The sequence below is a fragment of the Atta colombica genome, unplaced genomic scaffold (genome assembly GCF_001594045.1).
Source record: "Atta colombica isolate Treedump-2 unplaced genomic scaffold, Acol1.0 scaffold12, whole genome shotgun sequence".
Classification (NCBI taxonomy): Eukaryota; Metazoa; Arthropoda; class Insecta; order Hymenoptera; family Formicidae; genus Atta; species Atta colombica.
Genome location: NW_017259206.1, coordinates 3795758 through 3814726, shown reverse-complemented (window position 1 = coordinate 3814726; position 18969 = coordinate 3795758). Strand labels below are relative to the sequence as shown.

At 37.4% G+C, this 18969-nt stretch overlaps 3 protein-coding genes across 5 annotated transcripts in view; 2 read left to right on the top strand and 1 right to left on the bottom strand.

Moving 5' to 3' along the window:
• Positions 1-114, top strand: part of LOC108694436 (ribosomal RNA-processing protein 7 homolog A) — a 2755-nt gene extending 2641 nt beyond the window's left edge. The window contains exon 5 of the mRNA XM_018203937.1: positions 75-114. The gene's annotated coding sequence lies outside the window, so the exon portion shown is untranslated. The remainder of the gene's footprint in view (positions 1-74) is intronic.
• LOC108694435 (uncharacterized protein C7orf26 homolog) overlaps positions 1-3204 on the bottom strand; it is a 4046-nt gene extending 842 nt beyond the window's left edge. For both annotated transcript variants that reach the window (XM_018203935.1, XM_018203936.1), the window contains exons 1-4: positions 3068-3204; positions 1738-1943; positions 431-1052; positions 55-353 (exon numbers count right to left, since the gene is read on the bottom strand). In XM_018203935.1, the coding sequence (XP_018059424.1) occupies positions 55-353; positions 431-1052; positions 1738-1816 (1000 nt within the window). In that variant the 5' untranslated portion in view covers positions 1817-1943; positions 3068-3204. The remainder of the gene's footprint in view (positions 1-54; positions 354-430; positions 1053-1737; positions 1944-3067) is intronic.
• LOC108694434 (retinoic acid receptor RXR) overlaps positions 2240-18969 on the top strand; it is a 103072-nt gene continuing 86342 nt past the window's right edge. Inside the window, exon 1 of one of the 2 annotated variants that reach the window (XM_018203932.1) lies at positions 2240-2500. In XM_018203932.1, coding sequence (XP_018059421.1) covers positions 2482-2500 — 19 coding nt within the window. In that variant the 5' untranslated portion in view covers positions 2240-2481. Of the gene's footprint in view, positions 2501-12156; positions 12228-18969 lie in introns of those variants that run through there. The other variant, XM_018203934.1, reaches the window with a different exon arrangement.

Sequence of the window (18969 nt, the reverse complement as noted above, 5' to 3'; positions counted from 1 at the left end):
TATATATATATATATAATGTATTACATATATATGTATTAGAAGCATGAACATACGTTTATTTCCATAAATGCAGTTCGCAGACATGGCTGCGCTGACTGCTTGTGCGAGTCGTTCCATAGCTAGGTCACGCAAGACTGTGTCGACGTTCGGCCGATTCTGCAGATTCATTGTCAATAAACGAGTAGTAGAGGCCAAATGTTGCGCTGAAATCGCATGCTTATTGCTACCACTGTTATTCAGTCGTAGTACTGAGTCCATGAGTAACTGTTGAACTTTTGAATAAAATTTTCGCGACTCCTCTTGAGTCTCTATGTTGTTCGTAGTATCACGCAGAGGACTCAATATACACCATCTGTAGGCAGAAAAAAAATAATTCGACACATTAGACACTTGTTTGTCATCGCTATGTGAAGTTATGAAGGAAATGACCTGAATAGGCCCGCTATAGGTGTTATTGGAGTCATCGGAATTCCACCAGTAGGCAATGCCGGATTATCCGTCAGAGGCGTCAACAATAAACTCGGATTTTCGTCAATCCATTCGCCTACCAATCTGAGTAGCTCGGTAGGTGGATCTTTGTCCTCGTAAACTTCACCTATCGCCGTTAGCAGATTGGCAGTGAAATGCGGAGTGAGCACTGGCAGCTGCTTCAGCTTGTCGATGGATCTTGGAGTAAGCACGAAATAATCATTGAGCACGTGCCTCGCCAGTCCTACGCTCTGCGGCGAGGTAGAGCCCAACTGCTGCATCCAAATGCCAGCTGCATTTAGAACTGCTTTGTTTTGTGTAGCGATTGCCAACGATACCAGGTTACCTAGAATCTTATATCTAGGACTGTCTGCTGGAAAGAGCGATAAGAAGAGAGCATTGCGTACTGCAGGACTGCCACCTGGACTTTGGAAAAAGTCACTCATGATTTCTATCAGCTGCAACTCCTGTATTGCCTGTGTTGTGCTACGTTTCTTTCGCTTTTCTATCTCTCCGAATACAAACTCTGATATTAAATCCATTTGCAAGTCTACTTGCTTGCCAGGCCTGCAGCAAAGCACCTCTTGAACAAATAACAAACAAAATTTAATGTGATACATATATATGTATATTTGGGGAAAGAAAAAAAATTTTAATATTAAAATATAGGATGATAAAAAGGTTTAACCATAAAGTTTGTATGTTTATCAAATCATGTATCAAAGCAGCAAATTGATGTTAAAATGATATCTGCTAAATTGATATCTTCGTTTTGATATCAAATAACAGCCTGCTATCTGGATAGTCGATTAAAAAAAAATAACTGAAATATGTATGCATTAATTACATCTTATTAAATATCAAAAAGACTGCACCAAAAGATTTTTAATGATCGGAAAACTCAAGATTGCTTTATTGACTGCATGAGATAATTTATTCATGAAAAGATATGCAACGATCATTGATGCATTTTTAAAACGCTTTATATCAAAGTTAAAAGTAGTCATTTGGATGTTAATTATTATTTTTGATATTTATTAAGACCATAAGACCATAATAATACTCTAGAATTTGTTTTAGAAATAAACATTAATGATTTGATAAACAAAACTTTTTGTCACCCTGTAGTAATGTAGATCTGGTATTTTAATTGTATAATATTAAACTATTGAAATATAGATTTATACAAATTTGATCTTTGATGAATAAAGAGCACAGCTAAAATAAACAAATCATAGCGGCATCAAGATAACCTATACAGTTCATACCGATTCTACATAGAGCTTCCCTGGCACAGTAAGGGAAGTCCAGCTTTCGGAGAGCTTGCTTTACGTCGCTCCCGGACATGGTAACGTGGATGCAATCGTAATCGTACTGATTATCGCGAAGAAAACCGTTTAACTTTTATCGTTTCTTTTATCTGAGCGTTTGACAGCGTTTGACAGCGATCATGTGCACGCGCCTGTATGTATGCCTATGTGTATACACACGCATGTTAGGTCGGAAACCGGAGACCAGAGTTGCGGTGGCGCGCACCGCGCACGCCGGTGGGCCATCGCCGCGCAGTGGCGCCACCAGCGAGTAGGTTGCGAAGCGCATTATTAGTCAAAACAATCCGCCGAATTGGTGATCTATTTTTAGGTCGCGCCCACCGTAGCCCACGGTGCTACACCGTTTTTCCCCGGGAGGCCCCGGAAAAAAAGTTGGCGCGGCCGGTGCCCTTCCGCGACGCCGTCTCGTATCCGCGGATAAGGTTCAACGACCCCCCCTCTACCATCGCGGATTGTGACAGGCCAGGGAGCCGTGCGGCCGTGCGCGGGCCGGCCATGTTTATACCGTGGTGAGAAATTTTCGAGCCGTGCGCCGAGCGTGCCAGCCGCCGTGAACCACGAGCGGGACTATCTCCACGTGCGCCGTGGAAAGCGCGAGTTCCTCGGCCGCGCGTACAACCCGTGTCCCAGGAAGGTCCCCCCCTCGCAGCCCCCAGCAGCGCAGGGTCCGCGGAATCGACGATGGAGTCCTCCGACAGGGGTAAGTCCGCGTGAGGATAACACCGAACGTGTGTGAAACGGCAGCAATATTGTGGCATCTGACAAACGAATCGTGCGATGCCCCCGGGGGGGCAATGGCAGTGTCAGGGTCGAAACGGAACTAGTTCAGTGACCGCATTCGCCGCCGGAGGGCTGGCCGCGTATCCGACGTTTCTATACGCCCGGTCGACGAACGTGTTCTACCCGCCGGTTGACGGTGGTTGACGGTCGACCCGTCGGGACTCGAGGTCGCGGCGGTTCGTCCGTCGATCGCTTGGGCTCTCCGGCGAAAATCGCCGTCGCTCGATCGAATCTATGTCACGCCGCACACTTTTGGCCGCGACTGTATCACCGCGTCGTCCTCCTTCTCTTTCTTCTCCGCCTCTTTCCTCTCTCTCTCTCTCTCTCTCTCGCGCGCGCGCTCCTCGCCTCCCCCGCGTTCTCACCGTCTCGCTCTCGCGCCTCGGACGAGGACGGGAAGACAGAGAGAGAAAGAGAGAGAGAAAGAGAGAGAGGACAGTGTGCGCGCGCGTTATGCCTCCAGGGCATCATCCTGCGGATCGCTCACGGGCACGTGGTGGAACTATCGCCGCCGAAGTTCGCCATCCGAACGAAGAAATCCGAGACGGCGATCCGCCCGCGCGGATTCCTCCGTCGGCGATCTCTCCGGCGGTCTCTCCTCTTCGCCGTTATGACTCGCGTATAGCCGAGAAAGCGACACGGCGACGTTTTCCCCACGCGCGCGCCTCAGTGAGCCCGTAATCCTGTGAGAGTGCGACTGGCACCGGGCGTTCCGCGTTGCGCAACGCCACGGCCGTAACTGCGTGTCTTTAACCTACATCGGGATGGCCTGGCGCGGCGCGGAGGGTACACGGGTACACCACGCGCGGCGAATCGGAGTCACGGTGTCGTTTGACAACGGCGTGCACGGGCCGCATACACGTGAGAATTATTATCGCCTGACCGAACTCCCCCTCTCTCTTTCTCTCTCTCTCTCTCTCTCTTTCACCCTTCCTCGCCGTACCTCTCGATGCCTCTCAATTCTACCGTCACCCCGTCTCGCCCCGTCACGTCGCGTCGCTTCGCGTCGCGACGTGGCGACACCTGCCGTCCGCTCGTGCGCGCCCTACCTCAAGTCATCGCGAATTAACCCTCCCGCGTCGTCGCCGTTCAACCCTCCCCCGGTGCGCACCGCAGTCCCTTCGATCATGAATCGAAGCGGGGAAAATTTTGTCGATCTCGATACGGCAACTTGTCGTGGGGAAAAATGACTACAAAGTTAAAACTTTTGTCCTCCGCCTTTGCCTTGGGTACTTTGAAATCCCTCTGCGTATGATTGAGTGAATTGAGAGGCAGGTTACTGCGAATTTTTATTTATTCTGCGTTTGAATAATGTATTACTATTATATTACTAATATATTATTATTATTATTGCGAAGCAAAGTATTTCGGAAATTGAATCGGACTTACAATCATTTTTCATTGAAAGGAACTGTAGAATTCAAGGTAAATCGGTGCTAAAAAATAAAACCATTTAGATTTAGAGAAACAAAACTGATAAATTAAAATAAACTCATATATGTTGTAAATTGCTCTTTAAATTCTTGTTTGTTTTGTATTTGAATATTATTATTACAGGCTGAATTATGTTTTGAAAGTTTAATCGTCAGATTATTTTGCGTGAAATATAAAAGGAACTTGTAGAATTCAAGATAAATCGTCACAAAAAATAAAACTGTTTAGAGAAACAAAATTGATAAATTAAGATAAACTCATATATGTTGTAGATTGTTCTTTAAATTCTTGTTTGTTTTGTAATTGAATATTATTATTATAGGCTGAATTATGCTTTGAAAGTTTAATCGTCAGATTATTTTGCGTGAAATATAAAAGAAACTTGTAGAATTCAAGATAAATTGCCACTAAAAAATAAAATTGGACAAACAAAATCATGTTTTGATCGATCCATTTGAGGGCAAACGTGGAGTCAACTGAACAATTTACAGAGTTAACTTGATATTTCGGCGATTTAACAATCGACGATTATTAGCGCAGTCGACTGTCGAATTAAACGATTCGACGAGTTTGATATCTCGTTACGCGAAATTGATCACCAGTCAATCCGAACCATTTTATCGCGACACACTCGCATCATACTTTTGTACGATTGATCTATTATGCCATTCCGATTATACATCTCGCATACACATTGCTCAAATTGCTCATTAATCCCGTTAATTTACGTCGATGGTTTCAGCGCGACGAATTTAACATCATACAGATTCACGTTAATGATAAACAAGTCTCTTGAAAGCTCGATTAAACTCAACTGTGTAAATTGTCAGTTTAATATTAAATTTGTTTTAATATTAAGTTTTAGTATTAAAAGATACGATTAGTTTATATTAAGAAAAGAAATTGTTAATAAATTTTAAATTAATTTAGTTTATTTCTTTCGATGAAAAATGTATGTATATTTAAGTCGAACACTTGCACTTGATTTTAAATAAATATGTACATTTTCCAAATGAAAGAAATAAAGACGACTAAATTAATCAAACAAACAATTTCTTTTTTTCAGTGCAATTCTTTTTGGCTTTCTATATTTTTTTTATTTTGCAAAACACTTGCACTTGGAGAAAAAAATAGTTACAATTAATAATTTAAGTGTAATTTATAGTTCGGTACTAATTAAATGTTTTCGATAGGACTATAAATATAATTATTATTACTAACGTTATAGCAGTAACAGTAACATTATAATATTAACTATAAAATATTAACTATAAAATTAATATTAACTATAAAAATGGAGCTCCTAACTATAATTATTTTATCGTGCAAATTAAACACTGAGAAAAATACTAAGTAAATTTTAGTAAATAATATCACAATTAATAAATAAATATTTACTCTATAAATGTGATATTTTAATCAAATTAATGGTTTTTATCAAATAAATATATCTATAATAAAATAAATATATCTATAAATATATATATCTTCATATTTAGCAAATATTATTCAGACAAATGATTTAGTACATTTTTCCAGCGTAGTCACAAATATCAAACACCTTTTTCTCGGTGTGATCCCAATTTGGATTTTGAACAGTGCAATTATTATCGATCTTTAGATGGGCGAGAGAGAAAGGAAGCGCGATGAGATCGTGAATACGCGCGAAGTAAAATTGCGTTCGCGGGAGCGTCTCGTTTCTAAGTTTGGCGCAGTGGATGTGGCGTGCGACCCAACCGATGACCTTTCTGCATTCATTCCGGTCCCCGCGAGATCACGGCCACGACTCCTCCGCCTCGTTCTCTCTTCTCGCTGCTCTTTTCTTCGCATACCTCGTCGCCTCGTTACTTTCCTCTCGCTTTTCAAGACGTCGCGCTCGAGCGCGGCGGTCCGTCTTATGGGATAATCCGCGATCAGTTGAGACATTCGTTCGTACTTTACATTCTTGAATTTTAATACACGACCGAAATCTGTCGGAAAAATAGGAAAAGAGGAAACAAAAGGTAAGGTACGTCGCTTTTAAATTCGCAAAAGAATGCATTTGCTAAACGTTTGCCGAGGAGTACCAGAGATATTTCATATATCTGTCGAGATATACAAAAGTGGGAAGAGACACAGACGTAGAGGTTCGGAATTTGAAAAAGAATTCTGTATGGATATTCGTGTCGATAAAGAGAATTTGTGGAAAAGCAATGGTTTCTGAGATTGAAACGAAAATACGGTCCAGGAAAAGAAAAAGGGACGGCAGGAAAGCGGAAAAGGCGGACGTAAGCAAAAGTGCATCTGAGTTTTCTGACCTGCCAGCCGTTCTAAGAGGACCCATAAAATTCCGGGATTTCTTTGTCCTGGATAGGATTGCAGGCTACACGTTTCACCAACGTCGCCCTTTATCCTTCATTTTTAATCCGCAGTACACCATCCACGCAGCATTTTGTTCTCTTTCGCGAGCCTCCTCTCTCTTTCTTTCTTTCTCCTCTCCCTGTTGGTTTCTTCCTCGTTATATAAGTCCAAGGACGAGCCACACTGCTAATGTGTTCTTCTCCCTCCATCTCATCGCTTCTCTCTCTCCCTCTCGTTCTTTTGCTCTCTCATTCTTCTTGTCCTTCACTCTCCCTTTCCTTCTCTCGCTCTTTCCTGCTTCCTCTCGTTCGTAATGCCGTCCTTCTGCATCATGCATCGCATCAGACGACGCCTTATACGCTTGCTCCTGTTATTCTTCTAGCTTCCATACTCCTTGCCTCAGCGTTCAGCGTAGTTCAGGGTCTTCCAAAGCGAGCATCGCGATTTCCGAAGAGAGGGAGGGTGATGTGGGAGAGAAAGAGAGAGAGAAAGAGCGCTAACACAGACGCGACGCGAAATCTCAAAGTGCAACAAGGTTTCTGCCGTTTTAAACCGCAGGCTATCCTAGACTTGTTAGCTATACAGGGTGTTCCAAGCACGTCTTAGCCATCTTTCACTTTCTCAAAGGCACGTACAATACTTCAGGTATAGAAGTCAGAACGAAGAAGATTAATCACTTCTCAAGCATTGCGTTTTTCAACGAATCGGTGCAAGCCCGAAGCTGCTTTTGTCTGTCTTTGGAATTTGTTCTTTCTTTTTTTTGGGTTCACTAACATTTACGTTTTATCTTCGACGAACGGTCAATTTACAGACCGACCGGACATCTGCTGTCATGTATTAAACTGTAAATTCTGTAGACACACACAAAAAAATGCATATTATACGCAAGTAATAATTGTTTCAAAAGTTTGTATATCCGCAAATCTATCATTTATTTAAAAAAAGCATCAAATTTATTCAAATATTCTGAATCCTATAAATTTAATACTTCAATTAAGATTATTAAATATAAAACAAATTCGATTTACTCTTTATATTTTATATGAAGTCCCATCTTCGATTAATTTTATAATATCCTTCAAAAGAAAATAAATTCTTGTATTGAATACATAATGAATTTTTTTAAATTTGTAATAAGTATATTTTAAGATTATTATCACAAAATATTCCTTGTTAAAGATAACCGTTATTTAAAAGAAAGAAAGTGTCGAATAATTGAGTAACTTTTCTTAGCAATAGAATAATATTTTATAGCTTTGCGTAATCACAAAAGAGACTTATCAAAGAAACTATAAAAAAAAAGAGGAAAATACAGTTATGATATAATCCGGAAGGCGTTTCCACTATTCGCTATTTTTATCTCCCGCGAGCATCATCGGTAAGATCGCGAGGATAGAAAAATATTCAGTAAACTGTCGGCCGTCGTTAGTCGTCATTAAGGCGGGAGTTCTCAGGTGCGGTATGTCATTTCTCAGAAGCGGCGTGCATCGTATCTAATTGCAAATGCACCGTCGTTAGTATCGAAACGCAGGACGAGACGTTTCTTCCTCTCTTTTTTTTTTTCCTTCTCGTTCGCACACGCTTAGATTTCGCGCCAATTAACGAGATAGAATTTCACGAGCGTGGGCACAGGACATACACATTCGCTATTTAGATATTCGACCTGCGGTATCGCACGCAGCCAGGATGTCCTGCAGTTAGAAGCGTTGCCGGTTTTCCTGACTGGGAGGAGTGAGAAGAACGGAGAGGAATCTCAGACGTGGGCGAGAAATTTTGATGCGACTTGTTTACTTTGTGCAATGCGACGCCGAATAATCGTGGAGTAACGAAACTGCATGTCGAAAGTGAAAACGTTCCATTCCGTAGAAGACGTCGCACTTCAAACAGGCAGATACAATGTCGCTGTTTTTCTTGCATCTCCTGTTTCAAATCGGACGACAATACAAATATCCCTTAGTAAATACGATCGATCCTTCCTCTGCGTTTTTTTTTTTCTTTGAAATACTAGAAGCATCTGCCTAAATAATCTCTATCTTTTCCTTTTTTTACACACAATTTTTCAAATATTTTCTAAAGATGTTAACTACAATCTATGATATGTTAACTAGGATCTACGATTACCGATTATGGATCCATTGTAAACATTTTCTTCAATAACGTTGTGAAAAATTTATAATAAATGTTTTTTGCAGCCTTACATAATTTTAATTACGTAATTTTATTCTTGGATTTGGACCTTCAAAAATCATTTAATTATGTTAACTTTGAGCAAAATTAACAATATTAACTTTGAAAGGGCGAGAGTTTATTTTAAATTCTTGCAACTTTTTCTTGAGTGGAGTTATTAATATTCATTATTTCAATGTCTTTGTTTTAGAATATGATATTATTTTAGTATCACTATAATAGATTTCTTATCATTTAATATTTTTTATACTTGTAAGACTCGGTTTTTCTAGTTAACTTATGATTAGATTTAAACTGACGATAATGTAAAAATTATAGTTTTCTAGGATGTAAAAATTATTGTTTTCTACGATTAATCACTAAACTGATGATTTATGTAGTGATAACTAACTTTAGAAGTTATAAATTAATTTAAGCTAGGGAAACACAATTTTTACATCAGGTTAAGTCTAAGCCATAAATTATTTGAAAATGAAAAATTGGAAAAATTTGAAAATAATAAAAATGATAAAAATTAAAGATACAGATACATATTGCATATAATAAAGAATCGAAAACTCATCATAAATTATTCTTTTTGGCTGAATTTTTGGACCAGGAGAGAAAAGAAGAGGAAGAAAGATAAATTGATGCAAAAGTTCAGCCAAAAAGAACAGGCTTCTTATGTAATAAAAGATATTCATATTATTCAGTTTATTACAGTGTTTATTACAGTGCGATTTTTTTTCTCGTCAATGAGAGAGAGAGAGAGAGAGAGAGAGAGAGAGAGAGAGAGAGAGAGAGACGACTCGATTTTTTAACGATTGAGTGGACATTCGATACGACAAAGTGACATTCGATTATAGTGGACACGCGTGCGATTGATAACTATATAGACGCACGCTTCTAGACGCGTGTTACACATGCATATACACATTCGCGATGGAACGAGTTTATTGATCGTTGCAGCACGCAATCTGGGAGGAGCGCATAGCGCTGCGCTGCGCGCCGTGCTCGTGCAGAGCGCAATTATGCAATCGCGTTATGCAATTGCTGCACCGCGCATTGTTGCCGGTTTCTCATGGCGAGTGCAGAATGCGCCTGGTCGACCCAGTGACATTGGCGTTGCTCACCGCGGAAACAGGACACACCTACTCCATATAGCGTGAGCCATGTACCACGAACGAAGGCCGCGACGCTATTTGTTCATGCATCGTTAAGCCTCTGCGGTTTTTCTTTCCGCGTGCGAATCGCGCTTCGATCTGCCTCCGTCGAGCTCACCGATATCGATTACCTATTTATGGAAATTGATAACGATACGCATAATTGACATATTTGCAAGCTACGTTCCGTTTGACGTAGCAAAAAAAAAGGAGTTCGACTGTTTCTTATTTAGCACGCAGAGAATACATTTGCGATTCGCGTCATTGACGGGTTTTTTTATTTTATAGGTCGGTCGACTTGTTGAAAAAGAGCACCTTTTATACGCGCTCGCGTTTAATAGCCATTGTAAATTACGTCCCTGACACAGTGACATACTACGACTAACGATAAGTAGCTGATAAGTAAGTGACAGAAGGGAAAATTAATTTCCTATCGATAAACAAAATAGATTGCATTTTATTCAGTTAATTTAGAGGACCTTGTTGAAGTGTGGTTCGAAGTTCTGATGCCCTCACTTGAAACTGCGTATCGTGCAATTCATTATATTGGATACAATGGAGAAAATAACTTATGCAAACGAAATGTATAATTTCTTTCAATGTTAAACGGCACGTGTGACGAGTATTCGGCGATCGGTAATGCGTGTACTTACTGTAATAATTTTCGCTATGAAGTGGAATCAAATTTTGTAAGTGAATATTTCCGTCGTTGCGAGTACTCGAAATCAAATTACTTACAATCAATTATCACTTTACGCACGAACGAGTGATTATTTGAAAAATAGGTTGTTAGTGACGTTTTTGTTCCCATCATTTGCCATTTGTCAGTCGATTATTGCAATGGCATTAACGACGCTGTGCGGCATCGTACAAAGTAATATGTCATATAATCATCTATAAATATTTCATGCAAGTAATAATTATACTATATTATACTGTAAATTATCTGAATAATTTAGCATCATTATCAGAGCAATCAGCCTAAGCAACTTGATGAGTTTTCGAATTACGAGACTGACTACACGAGACAAGGATATACATAACTAGATATCCGTTTAAACTCATGGAAATGTTTGATTGAAACAAACGTTTCATAGCGCTACTTTATTTGTATCATGTTTTTTTATTTATTAATTTTTATTTTTTAATTTTTAATTTATAATATATTAAATATATATTTTTTACATATTATGAATTAATAAAGTTTTATATATTGTAAATTAATTTGGTGTTACAACATTTAAATTGTATTTCGCTATGGTTACTCGGAATTTTTTATTATCATAATTACTACAATAAAACAGAATTTAATCATTTGATACAGTTATTGTTGCTTATATTTGGCAATTATACAATACAATTTCAGCTTTAAGAATTTTGCTTTTAATTGCAATACGATGATGATTTTTAAGAGTTAGTTGGATAATCAAGTCAAAATGTTCCTCTTATTTAATTCGCAATAATTCAATAACAAAATCTTAGGAATATTTTACAAAAACGATTTTGTAGGAAAAACTTTAAGCTTAATAGAGAATCGAAAATTTTCACCACTTTTTTTTTCTTTTTGGATATGTGACGAGGCTCATAAAGTAAGAAGAAATTTTTCACTTTGTCCAGCTCGTAGTTTTCTACATATTTCTAAACATTACTAAATACACAAGAACTCACAAAACATTTCGAAAATAAAGAGTTTAAATTTTAAAACTCTTTTTTTTTTTTTTTTTTTTTTTTAATTTAAATTTCGTTCGTCTTTAACGAAGTTATAGCTACTTGAATTTCGAAGTCACTACGAACTTTTGTTCCAACTCAATATAAAACACACTTGCGCGTTTTTCTATTACCGCGTTTTGTTTTCTCCTTTTATTTCACGTGAATTATAAGTTTTGTGATACCTTAACGCGCCTCTACGCCTCTGTCGTCTTTTCCTCGACTTTAGAGTCTCGCCACGGATGGTGGCGATTCTCAACGGCGATTATATCCGAGGCGCATCGTCGTTTCTCGAAGCACGCCGCGTCGGTTCGCCAATTATTTCGCCACGGCTGCGGGACGACCTTGGCCGGGAGCAGCGTTGCACGAGCCCCGCGCTTAATTAAACACGTACTGATAATTTAGTTACAGGGATTGCACGGCGCACCATCGTGCCCGCGACCGCCATCCGATCCTCTCGCAAGGCTCATATGCGGGTAGCAATTAAGATATCTCGCAGTTGCGCGATCATGCGCCCGTATTTCGATTTCTATGCTGATTTACTCGCGACGCGAATTTTATCGTTGAATCTTCGACATGTTCGGACGCCGGCGGTGCCGACCTCTTACACTCTGGGATCGAGCCGTCGATCGATGCGGAATTGATAATATTGCAGCAATTGCGGCACGACCACGTAATTTTAGTCAATTGCGGCGAACACGCATGGACGGATCGGTGATACATTGTTGTTCGAACGTGAAACTATAACGCGTGCGACTCGTGCAATATGCGTTCTATGATGTTAGGGAGAAATACTGTACTTCCGCTTAGAGAATATCAACATTAGAAACTTGAGAGGTAACTCTTTATAATGTGAGGAATCTTAGCCCTACGGAGTTTAATATATTATGCTATCAATAGCATAGTTTTCTTGGAAATGACACATAACAATTGTTTTTCATGTTACAAAGTATATTGGAAAATTTGTGCTAAATTTAAAACTTTTGACACATTTCACGTATTCCGAATGATCAAGTGTGTTAATTTATGTGTTAATTTAATACAAGATAAATATGTTAGAAGGTGACTATTTATTTCAAAAAAGGTAGCACTGACACAGTTGTAAACAAATCATAAAATCATATTTTCTCAGTAAAGTTAACATTTATGATGTTAAATTATCACATTTTATTATTATTTATCTTAAAATTTTAATAAGGACTTGAGTAATATCTTTTAATTAACATAAATTAAATGGGTCCTGTAAACCCAGCATCAGTACACTGAGAAAAATTTGGTTAGATTAAATAGTAATTTTGATGAAAAATGGACGAATCAGAATTTTCTAATTAAGAATTTTCTATTAGAATTCTAGTTAAGATAATTCTAATTAAGAATTCTGTTTAATATAAATTATTATTCTGATAAAAATAAGAATTCTAGTTGATTTTACTAGAAATATTGTATAATATTAACCAGAATTCCGGTTATCTCAACTAAAATTCTAATAAATTTAACTAGAAATTTCTGATTCGTCCTGATTTTCAATCAGAAATTGTTTTTGAGTGTAACTATGACTACAGATTGTGACGTCAGGAAGGTTAATTAAAATTATTATAATGGACTGAAATATTCCTTCCTTATTTACGAATAGAAATGTCGAAATTTTGCGTATAAAAAAATCGGCTTTTTAGTTGACCAACTCATTTTTCGAGACTTTATCGGTCGCGAGATGTGACGTATTTGATTTATTTCGCGACATTAATAGCACCACGACAAACTTAAGAAAAAAAAAAAAAAAGAATCAAGAGTCGTAGGCCGCGTGCATGACCAGCGCAATGGAGTAGATACGTAAAACTTTTAAATACAACGCGATAAGGACGGTCGTTCGTGACGATAACAAAGTTGCGCCGATATTCTTTTCTATGTGTTATGGCTGAACTCTAAAAGAACACTCGATAAAATAAGTGACTATGTAAAAAGAAGTATCATTTGTATAACGTATTATTTTATATTTTAAACATTATCTTCGTCTTCAGTCTTCGTTCTTTTGGAAGGAAAGAGGAGGGAAAAAGAGCCGCATGCAAAGCTATAACTTGTTTTCAGCGGAAATTTTTTATCTGCTAGCCTCTCTGCACTCTTCAGCCAAGAGCAGCGATATTACGATTCCTCGTCGTTGTTTCATATTGATTTCTCTTTCTATCTTCAAGCTGCAATGCGATTTGAAAAATTATGATGAAAATCGAGGTGAATGTATTTGCGAACTTTTAACTTTTCCGTTTTGAATGAAATCTGAAAATAGGATTAATTCTCTTATTTAAAATTCAATAAAGAATAACGGTTCAACTAATTAAATAAATTAATAATATAATATAGGACTGAACCACTCAAGTTATTATGTGATTAAAAATATTTATATCGACAATTTAAATTTTGTAACAGACATTTCGACCTCTATCGGGTTTTTTTTTTAATGTTAAATAATAATTTTAAAAAGGTTACCGGTAAACTACGCAAGATATTCACAAATTAAAATATTAAAAAACGCACGTTGTATTCGCATGTTGACAAGAAGAATTATTGCAGGAAACAGCAGCTAGAAACAAGCAGCTTCAAATCAGAACTTGATGTTAATTGAATTCAGAAGTCGTATAATAATCGCATGAAGTCTATTATACCTTGAACTTCTCCTCAAATTTAACAATAGGTTGATACCATGAATTCAATGTAAAAAAGATGTATTCATTTCTTATACAACTGATGATTAAAGTTAGATTGTTTAAATTAATTAAAAAAATTGAGTACTAACTACATTATAATATTTAGCGATATCACAAAAATTCTTAAAAGTAGAATTTCGAAATGTAATCTATTTCATATTTAATTTATTCTTATTGGTTTATAAATTTAATTTATAATTGTTATTACAATAAAATCTCAAATGTATTTTGTATACAATTATTCTTTTTTAATGTAATACTTATCTAATTCGATTTCGAAAATTTTTATGCGCTGGAAAAAATTAAACTAAATTTTAATAAATATTTATTTGAATAGTTCTAAATAAATATTTACTAAATGTAAACATATTTATTTGATACAAAAATCATTTTAATTTGATTTAATTATCATTCTTTGGGTAAAAATATTTATTTTCTATAAGTAAATGTTTACTTAAAGTAGGTAACTTAAAGAAGTATTTAAAGAAGCGTTATTAAGATTTAATAAATTTTTTTTTAGTGTATGTATTTGTTCAGATATGATAATTATTATTTAAAAAAAAATCACAAGCCCTCAAGTAACATACTAAAAATCTCATTTTACTCTCTTCACTTCAATTTTCAGTAGCGTCAAAGTAAAAAATGCATGGTCGCCACGATGTTTCTCCCTATGGTCGTTACCGCGTTCCCGTGACTACATCATTTCCATAATATAATTACCGTCACTGTATCGTTCCCGAGAGCGTCAACAAAAGGCCACTACCACGGTCGGGACACATAATATATGAATGATATTCATTATACTCGTCGTATAGCGATACCGTTTTGCGATGGAATAAAACGCAGGACTTCCCACACGACGATGATGCGAATGCATTACGCAATCCGTGCGTGGGCGCGGTACCCTTTTTGCCTTTATCTCGAGGGCACGCACTTCTCGCGCGAGAGAATTCCTCTCAAGGGAGAGAAAAAAGAGAAGCTGTGTTCCGCATGAGAAAAGTGCATCCATGATGTAAGACTGCAAGATGTTTCATTGCGCATAATGGTGGTGCGAACACAATTTTGGGGCAATTTTGTTTATTGATATCTACACTGAAAAACCTATTTAGTTGAATCAATTAATTTCTTGTTTAAATATGGACAAAATTTTTGGATGATGCAATAAAATAATTTAGTTGAAACGCAACATTTGATTATTGTAACATTTTGTTATTTGTTTCTAGTACTTGTTTCTAGTAAATATTGACATCTGATAAACTTGTTTATCAGAAGCAAATAAAATGTTACAATAACCAAACCTTTATTATATCAACCAAGGATTTTGTTTTTCCATATTCGAATAAGAAATTAATTGATTTAATAAATGGTTTAATAATTTCTCAATGTAGTAAATTTTTAATAGCAGCTCTATATTGATTCATAATATTTTAGATTAATTTTATGATTGATCATCGACTGCGCATCTCGGATGAAACACTTGTACTACATCGAATGCATTGAAAATCGACTAGATTCGCCGAGCTAAACTTTAATTCTGACTTTTTTCTTCTCTTTTCGCCATCCTTCCTGTGTGTTACCAGGCAAGCCGTTTATATTTCCGCAAGGCTATACCTTGACGCCACGCATCCGCGCACGCAGATTGCGTTACGAAACGATTAATTACTGCGTTGTCCCCTCCAAGGTCAGCGTCGACGATAAACGCATTTCGCACGGAACAGGTGAGAACGCTCGGCTTCGCAGCTGTTCGACAGATAAAGGCTGGAATGCCCTTAGGATGATGGACCTCTAGGACGGAAGAGGAGGAGGACGAGGTCTTACAATTATTTAAAAGCGCGTGACATTTAGAACCAGAATGGTTCTAAGTTTATAACACATGAAGTAGACGAGTTTATGTTTACAAAAGGAATCAAGTATGGACTTCGAGATGATTCTTCCTCTGAATTCTTCATGTTTTGATCTGTCTGAAGTTTGCATTTTCAGTTTGCGATTGATAAACATTTAGATACTTTCTAAATTCTTTCTCTGTGAAATCTCTTTAAGAATTGAAAATTGAGTCACTCTTTTCCAAGATTGGCTCAATTTTCTTCCAAAGAATTTAGAGAGTAAGATCGGATACTACTTCGATTAATTTTATTTTATGAAAGAAGGATTTTGCTGAAGTATCTAAAAATGTGTAGCTAGATACAGATACACAAATACTTTCGTATCAACCTATTAGAATAATTAAATAGAACGATCAAACTGGTTGCTAGAAAATCAAATCTTTTTGCATTGCTTATTATGCCTGAGATTCCTACTTTCTAAATTCTTTGAAGTGAAATCTCTCTCTAAAGAGCGAAAAATTGAGTCAATCTTAAAAAACAGTGGCTTAATTTTTAGTGGCTTAATTTTCTTCAAAAATGAGGTTTCATTCTTCAAAGTGAGCTTTTATTCTAAAAGTTTTAGTACACGTAATTACTTTGATGGTTCAATGAAATTATTTTCGAATTTGTACAGTTAAATCTTTAGAAATCTTCTTTCCATATCTTACGTTTTTCGTCGGGTTCTTATTTACTATCAATCCTGCTAAAAAAATTAAATTAATAATTAAAAAATTATAATTAAATTATAATTAAAAAAGATGCATTAGGGACTCTAAAAAATTTTTTTCACCGAACGCGAACGTCAACAAAGAACTCTCCCGAGATTCTTTTTTCTTAGTATTGCATTAATCGCATTTACGAAAAAGTCGGTTGCCACGTGTGTACACCGGAAGAGGGAGGAAAAAGAGAATAGCCTGATGCGATACCACGTCACAGACCTTACGAGGATGCATTAAGAAGCTCGGTAGTAGCTCGGAGTACTCTAGAACCTTACGTTTGGTCTCGAGTTTCATCACTCGGTGTAGGGCATCGATCGCACCATTGCCCGCTGGTAGCCCGGGAGAGACAGAGAGAAAGAGAGAGAATGAGAGAGTGAGGTCGTGGGGCGGGGGCGGTGGTTCGGCGCCGGGGTGTCGTCCGGGTAGAGTGGGGCAAGTGCACTCCGACACTGCAAGCGGACTCTATATGCAATTGGCTGGAAAGTGCATCGCTGGAGGGGATACTGGGGAGAGAGGTAACGAGAAAGAGATAAGGACAGTGAGACAGAGAGAAGGAAGGGTTACGGGAGGGAGAGGGCGGTTGCACACACGAAGTGTAGACATATAGGTCAATGTCGGGACACTCCTGGTGCACTGTTTAGCACGAGTCACCTACTGACCTACTTGCCTCCCCCTTTTGCGTACCCTGACCAGCGTACATATCATCCTGATTTCCCGGCCGCATCCATATTGCACTCCCCGTTTGGTCCGGTCATGGATGAACTCGGACTGACTCAGAGAAATGCATCCGCATTTGTTTGAATCTCGTAACTTCAACGGCATATATGTATATGCTGAAAACGATGACCCGCACTGATAACGCGGCCGCGATAACGCTCCGAGATATCAGTATTCATTCGGATGTCGCGTCGTAGAAATTATGGTCGGCATTCGTGTCATCATAATTGATTAATTACGTTCCGTAGTATATTATACGAATGCTATGCAATAATTAACCCTTTGCAGCTGACATCATAATCAATAACGCATTACAGACACGATCTGTAAGTTCCGTTTAATTACTTTAGTATTCGCAATGTATATCAATTTTAAAAGCACTATCCATTGAAATTATCATACAATATTAATTGTTTAATTCTGTTTAATTATGTTTCCGTCATGTATACAAGTACGTGTAAAAAAAAACTTGATATTTTCGTAGAGATGTATTTGCTAAAGTTGCGCTCAGACAAAGTAAATAGGGTAACTGTCTTTATTACTATGCCTTTCAGCCAATTTGCTTATTACTAAATTAATTATTAAATATTGTAGCTTTAATTGTATCTGTTTGCAATCAATATCAGTTTTTCAACTATTTCTTTTCTTTATAATATTTCTTTACTCTAAAAAATGTTAATACTTTATAATGTTTCTGACAAAAATAAAAAAACATGGTTTTGTCCCTGTTAATGAGTCCTCCAAGCGGCGATGGTCCTATTAATGTGCCCCCTACCCACATTTGATTCATTTTAACATATAATTACTAAAACAGATAATAAATTTAAACTAATTATTTAAGTTAATATTACATAAATCATTATTTCAATTATATTTATTTCAATATGCACTTATAACACAACATTCTCAATTCCAATACAGGGCACATTAATAGGGACAATCTTAAAATCTTGCAGTACGTATTACTGGATTCACATAAATTCCTCATATCTTTTGAAAAATATTGAAAGTACTTTTTTAATATTCAAAAAATAAAATATTATCTTCGATATCGTATGCATTAATTTAACTTAACAAGAAAAAAAATATTTTTTCTTATTTATTTGTGCTAATTTTCTTTATGACTTATCGAAATACAAAAACACACTAATAGGAACAAGCACAGTAATTAGAACAGTTATCCTAGTACTACACTTTAATAAAAAACTGCGTCGAGAATTACGAGGCATCGCAGAATCGCTGCTTTGTAATTTACCCGCAGTAACCTCCGCGTTCTATTTATGGGTCTGTCTTCCGAGATGCAACGCGGCTGCATCGCGGGCGCACGCAGGTGCATTTCGTCATCCGGACGTTTCCGGAGCGGAAAAATTTCAGCGACGCGGGATGCATAAAGAAGGAGCGTGTCGTCTTGCAAATCCTGATCGGATGGGCGGCCTATATTCTGTCATCCAATCCAACAGATCTTCTTTGACTGATCATCCTTCCTTTTTTCCTCCTTTGTCTTTCTCTGTCTCTCGTTTTTTTTTCTCTCGCCATGATTTACATCCGCCTCCACAAAATGTTTACGTCGACATATATTAAC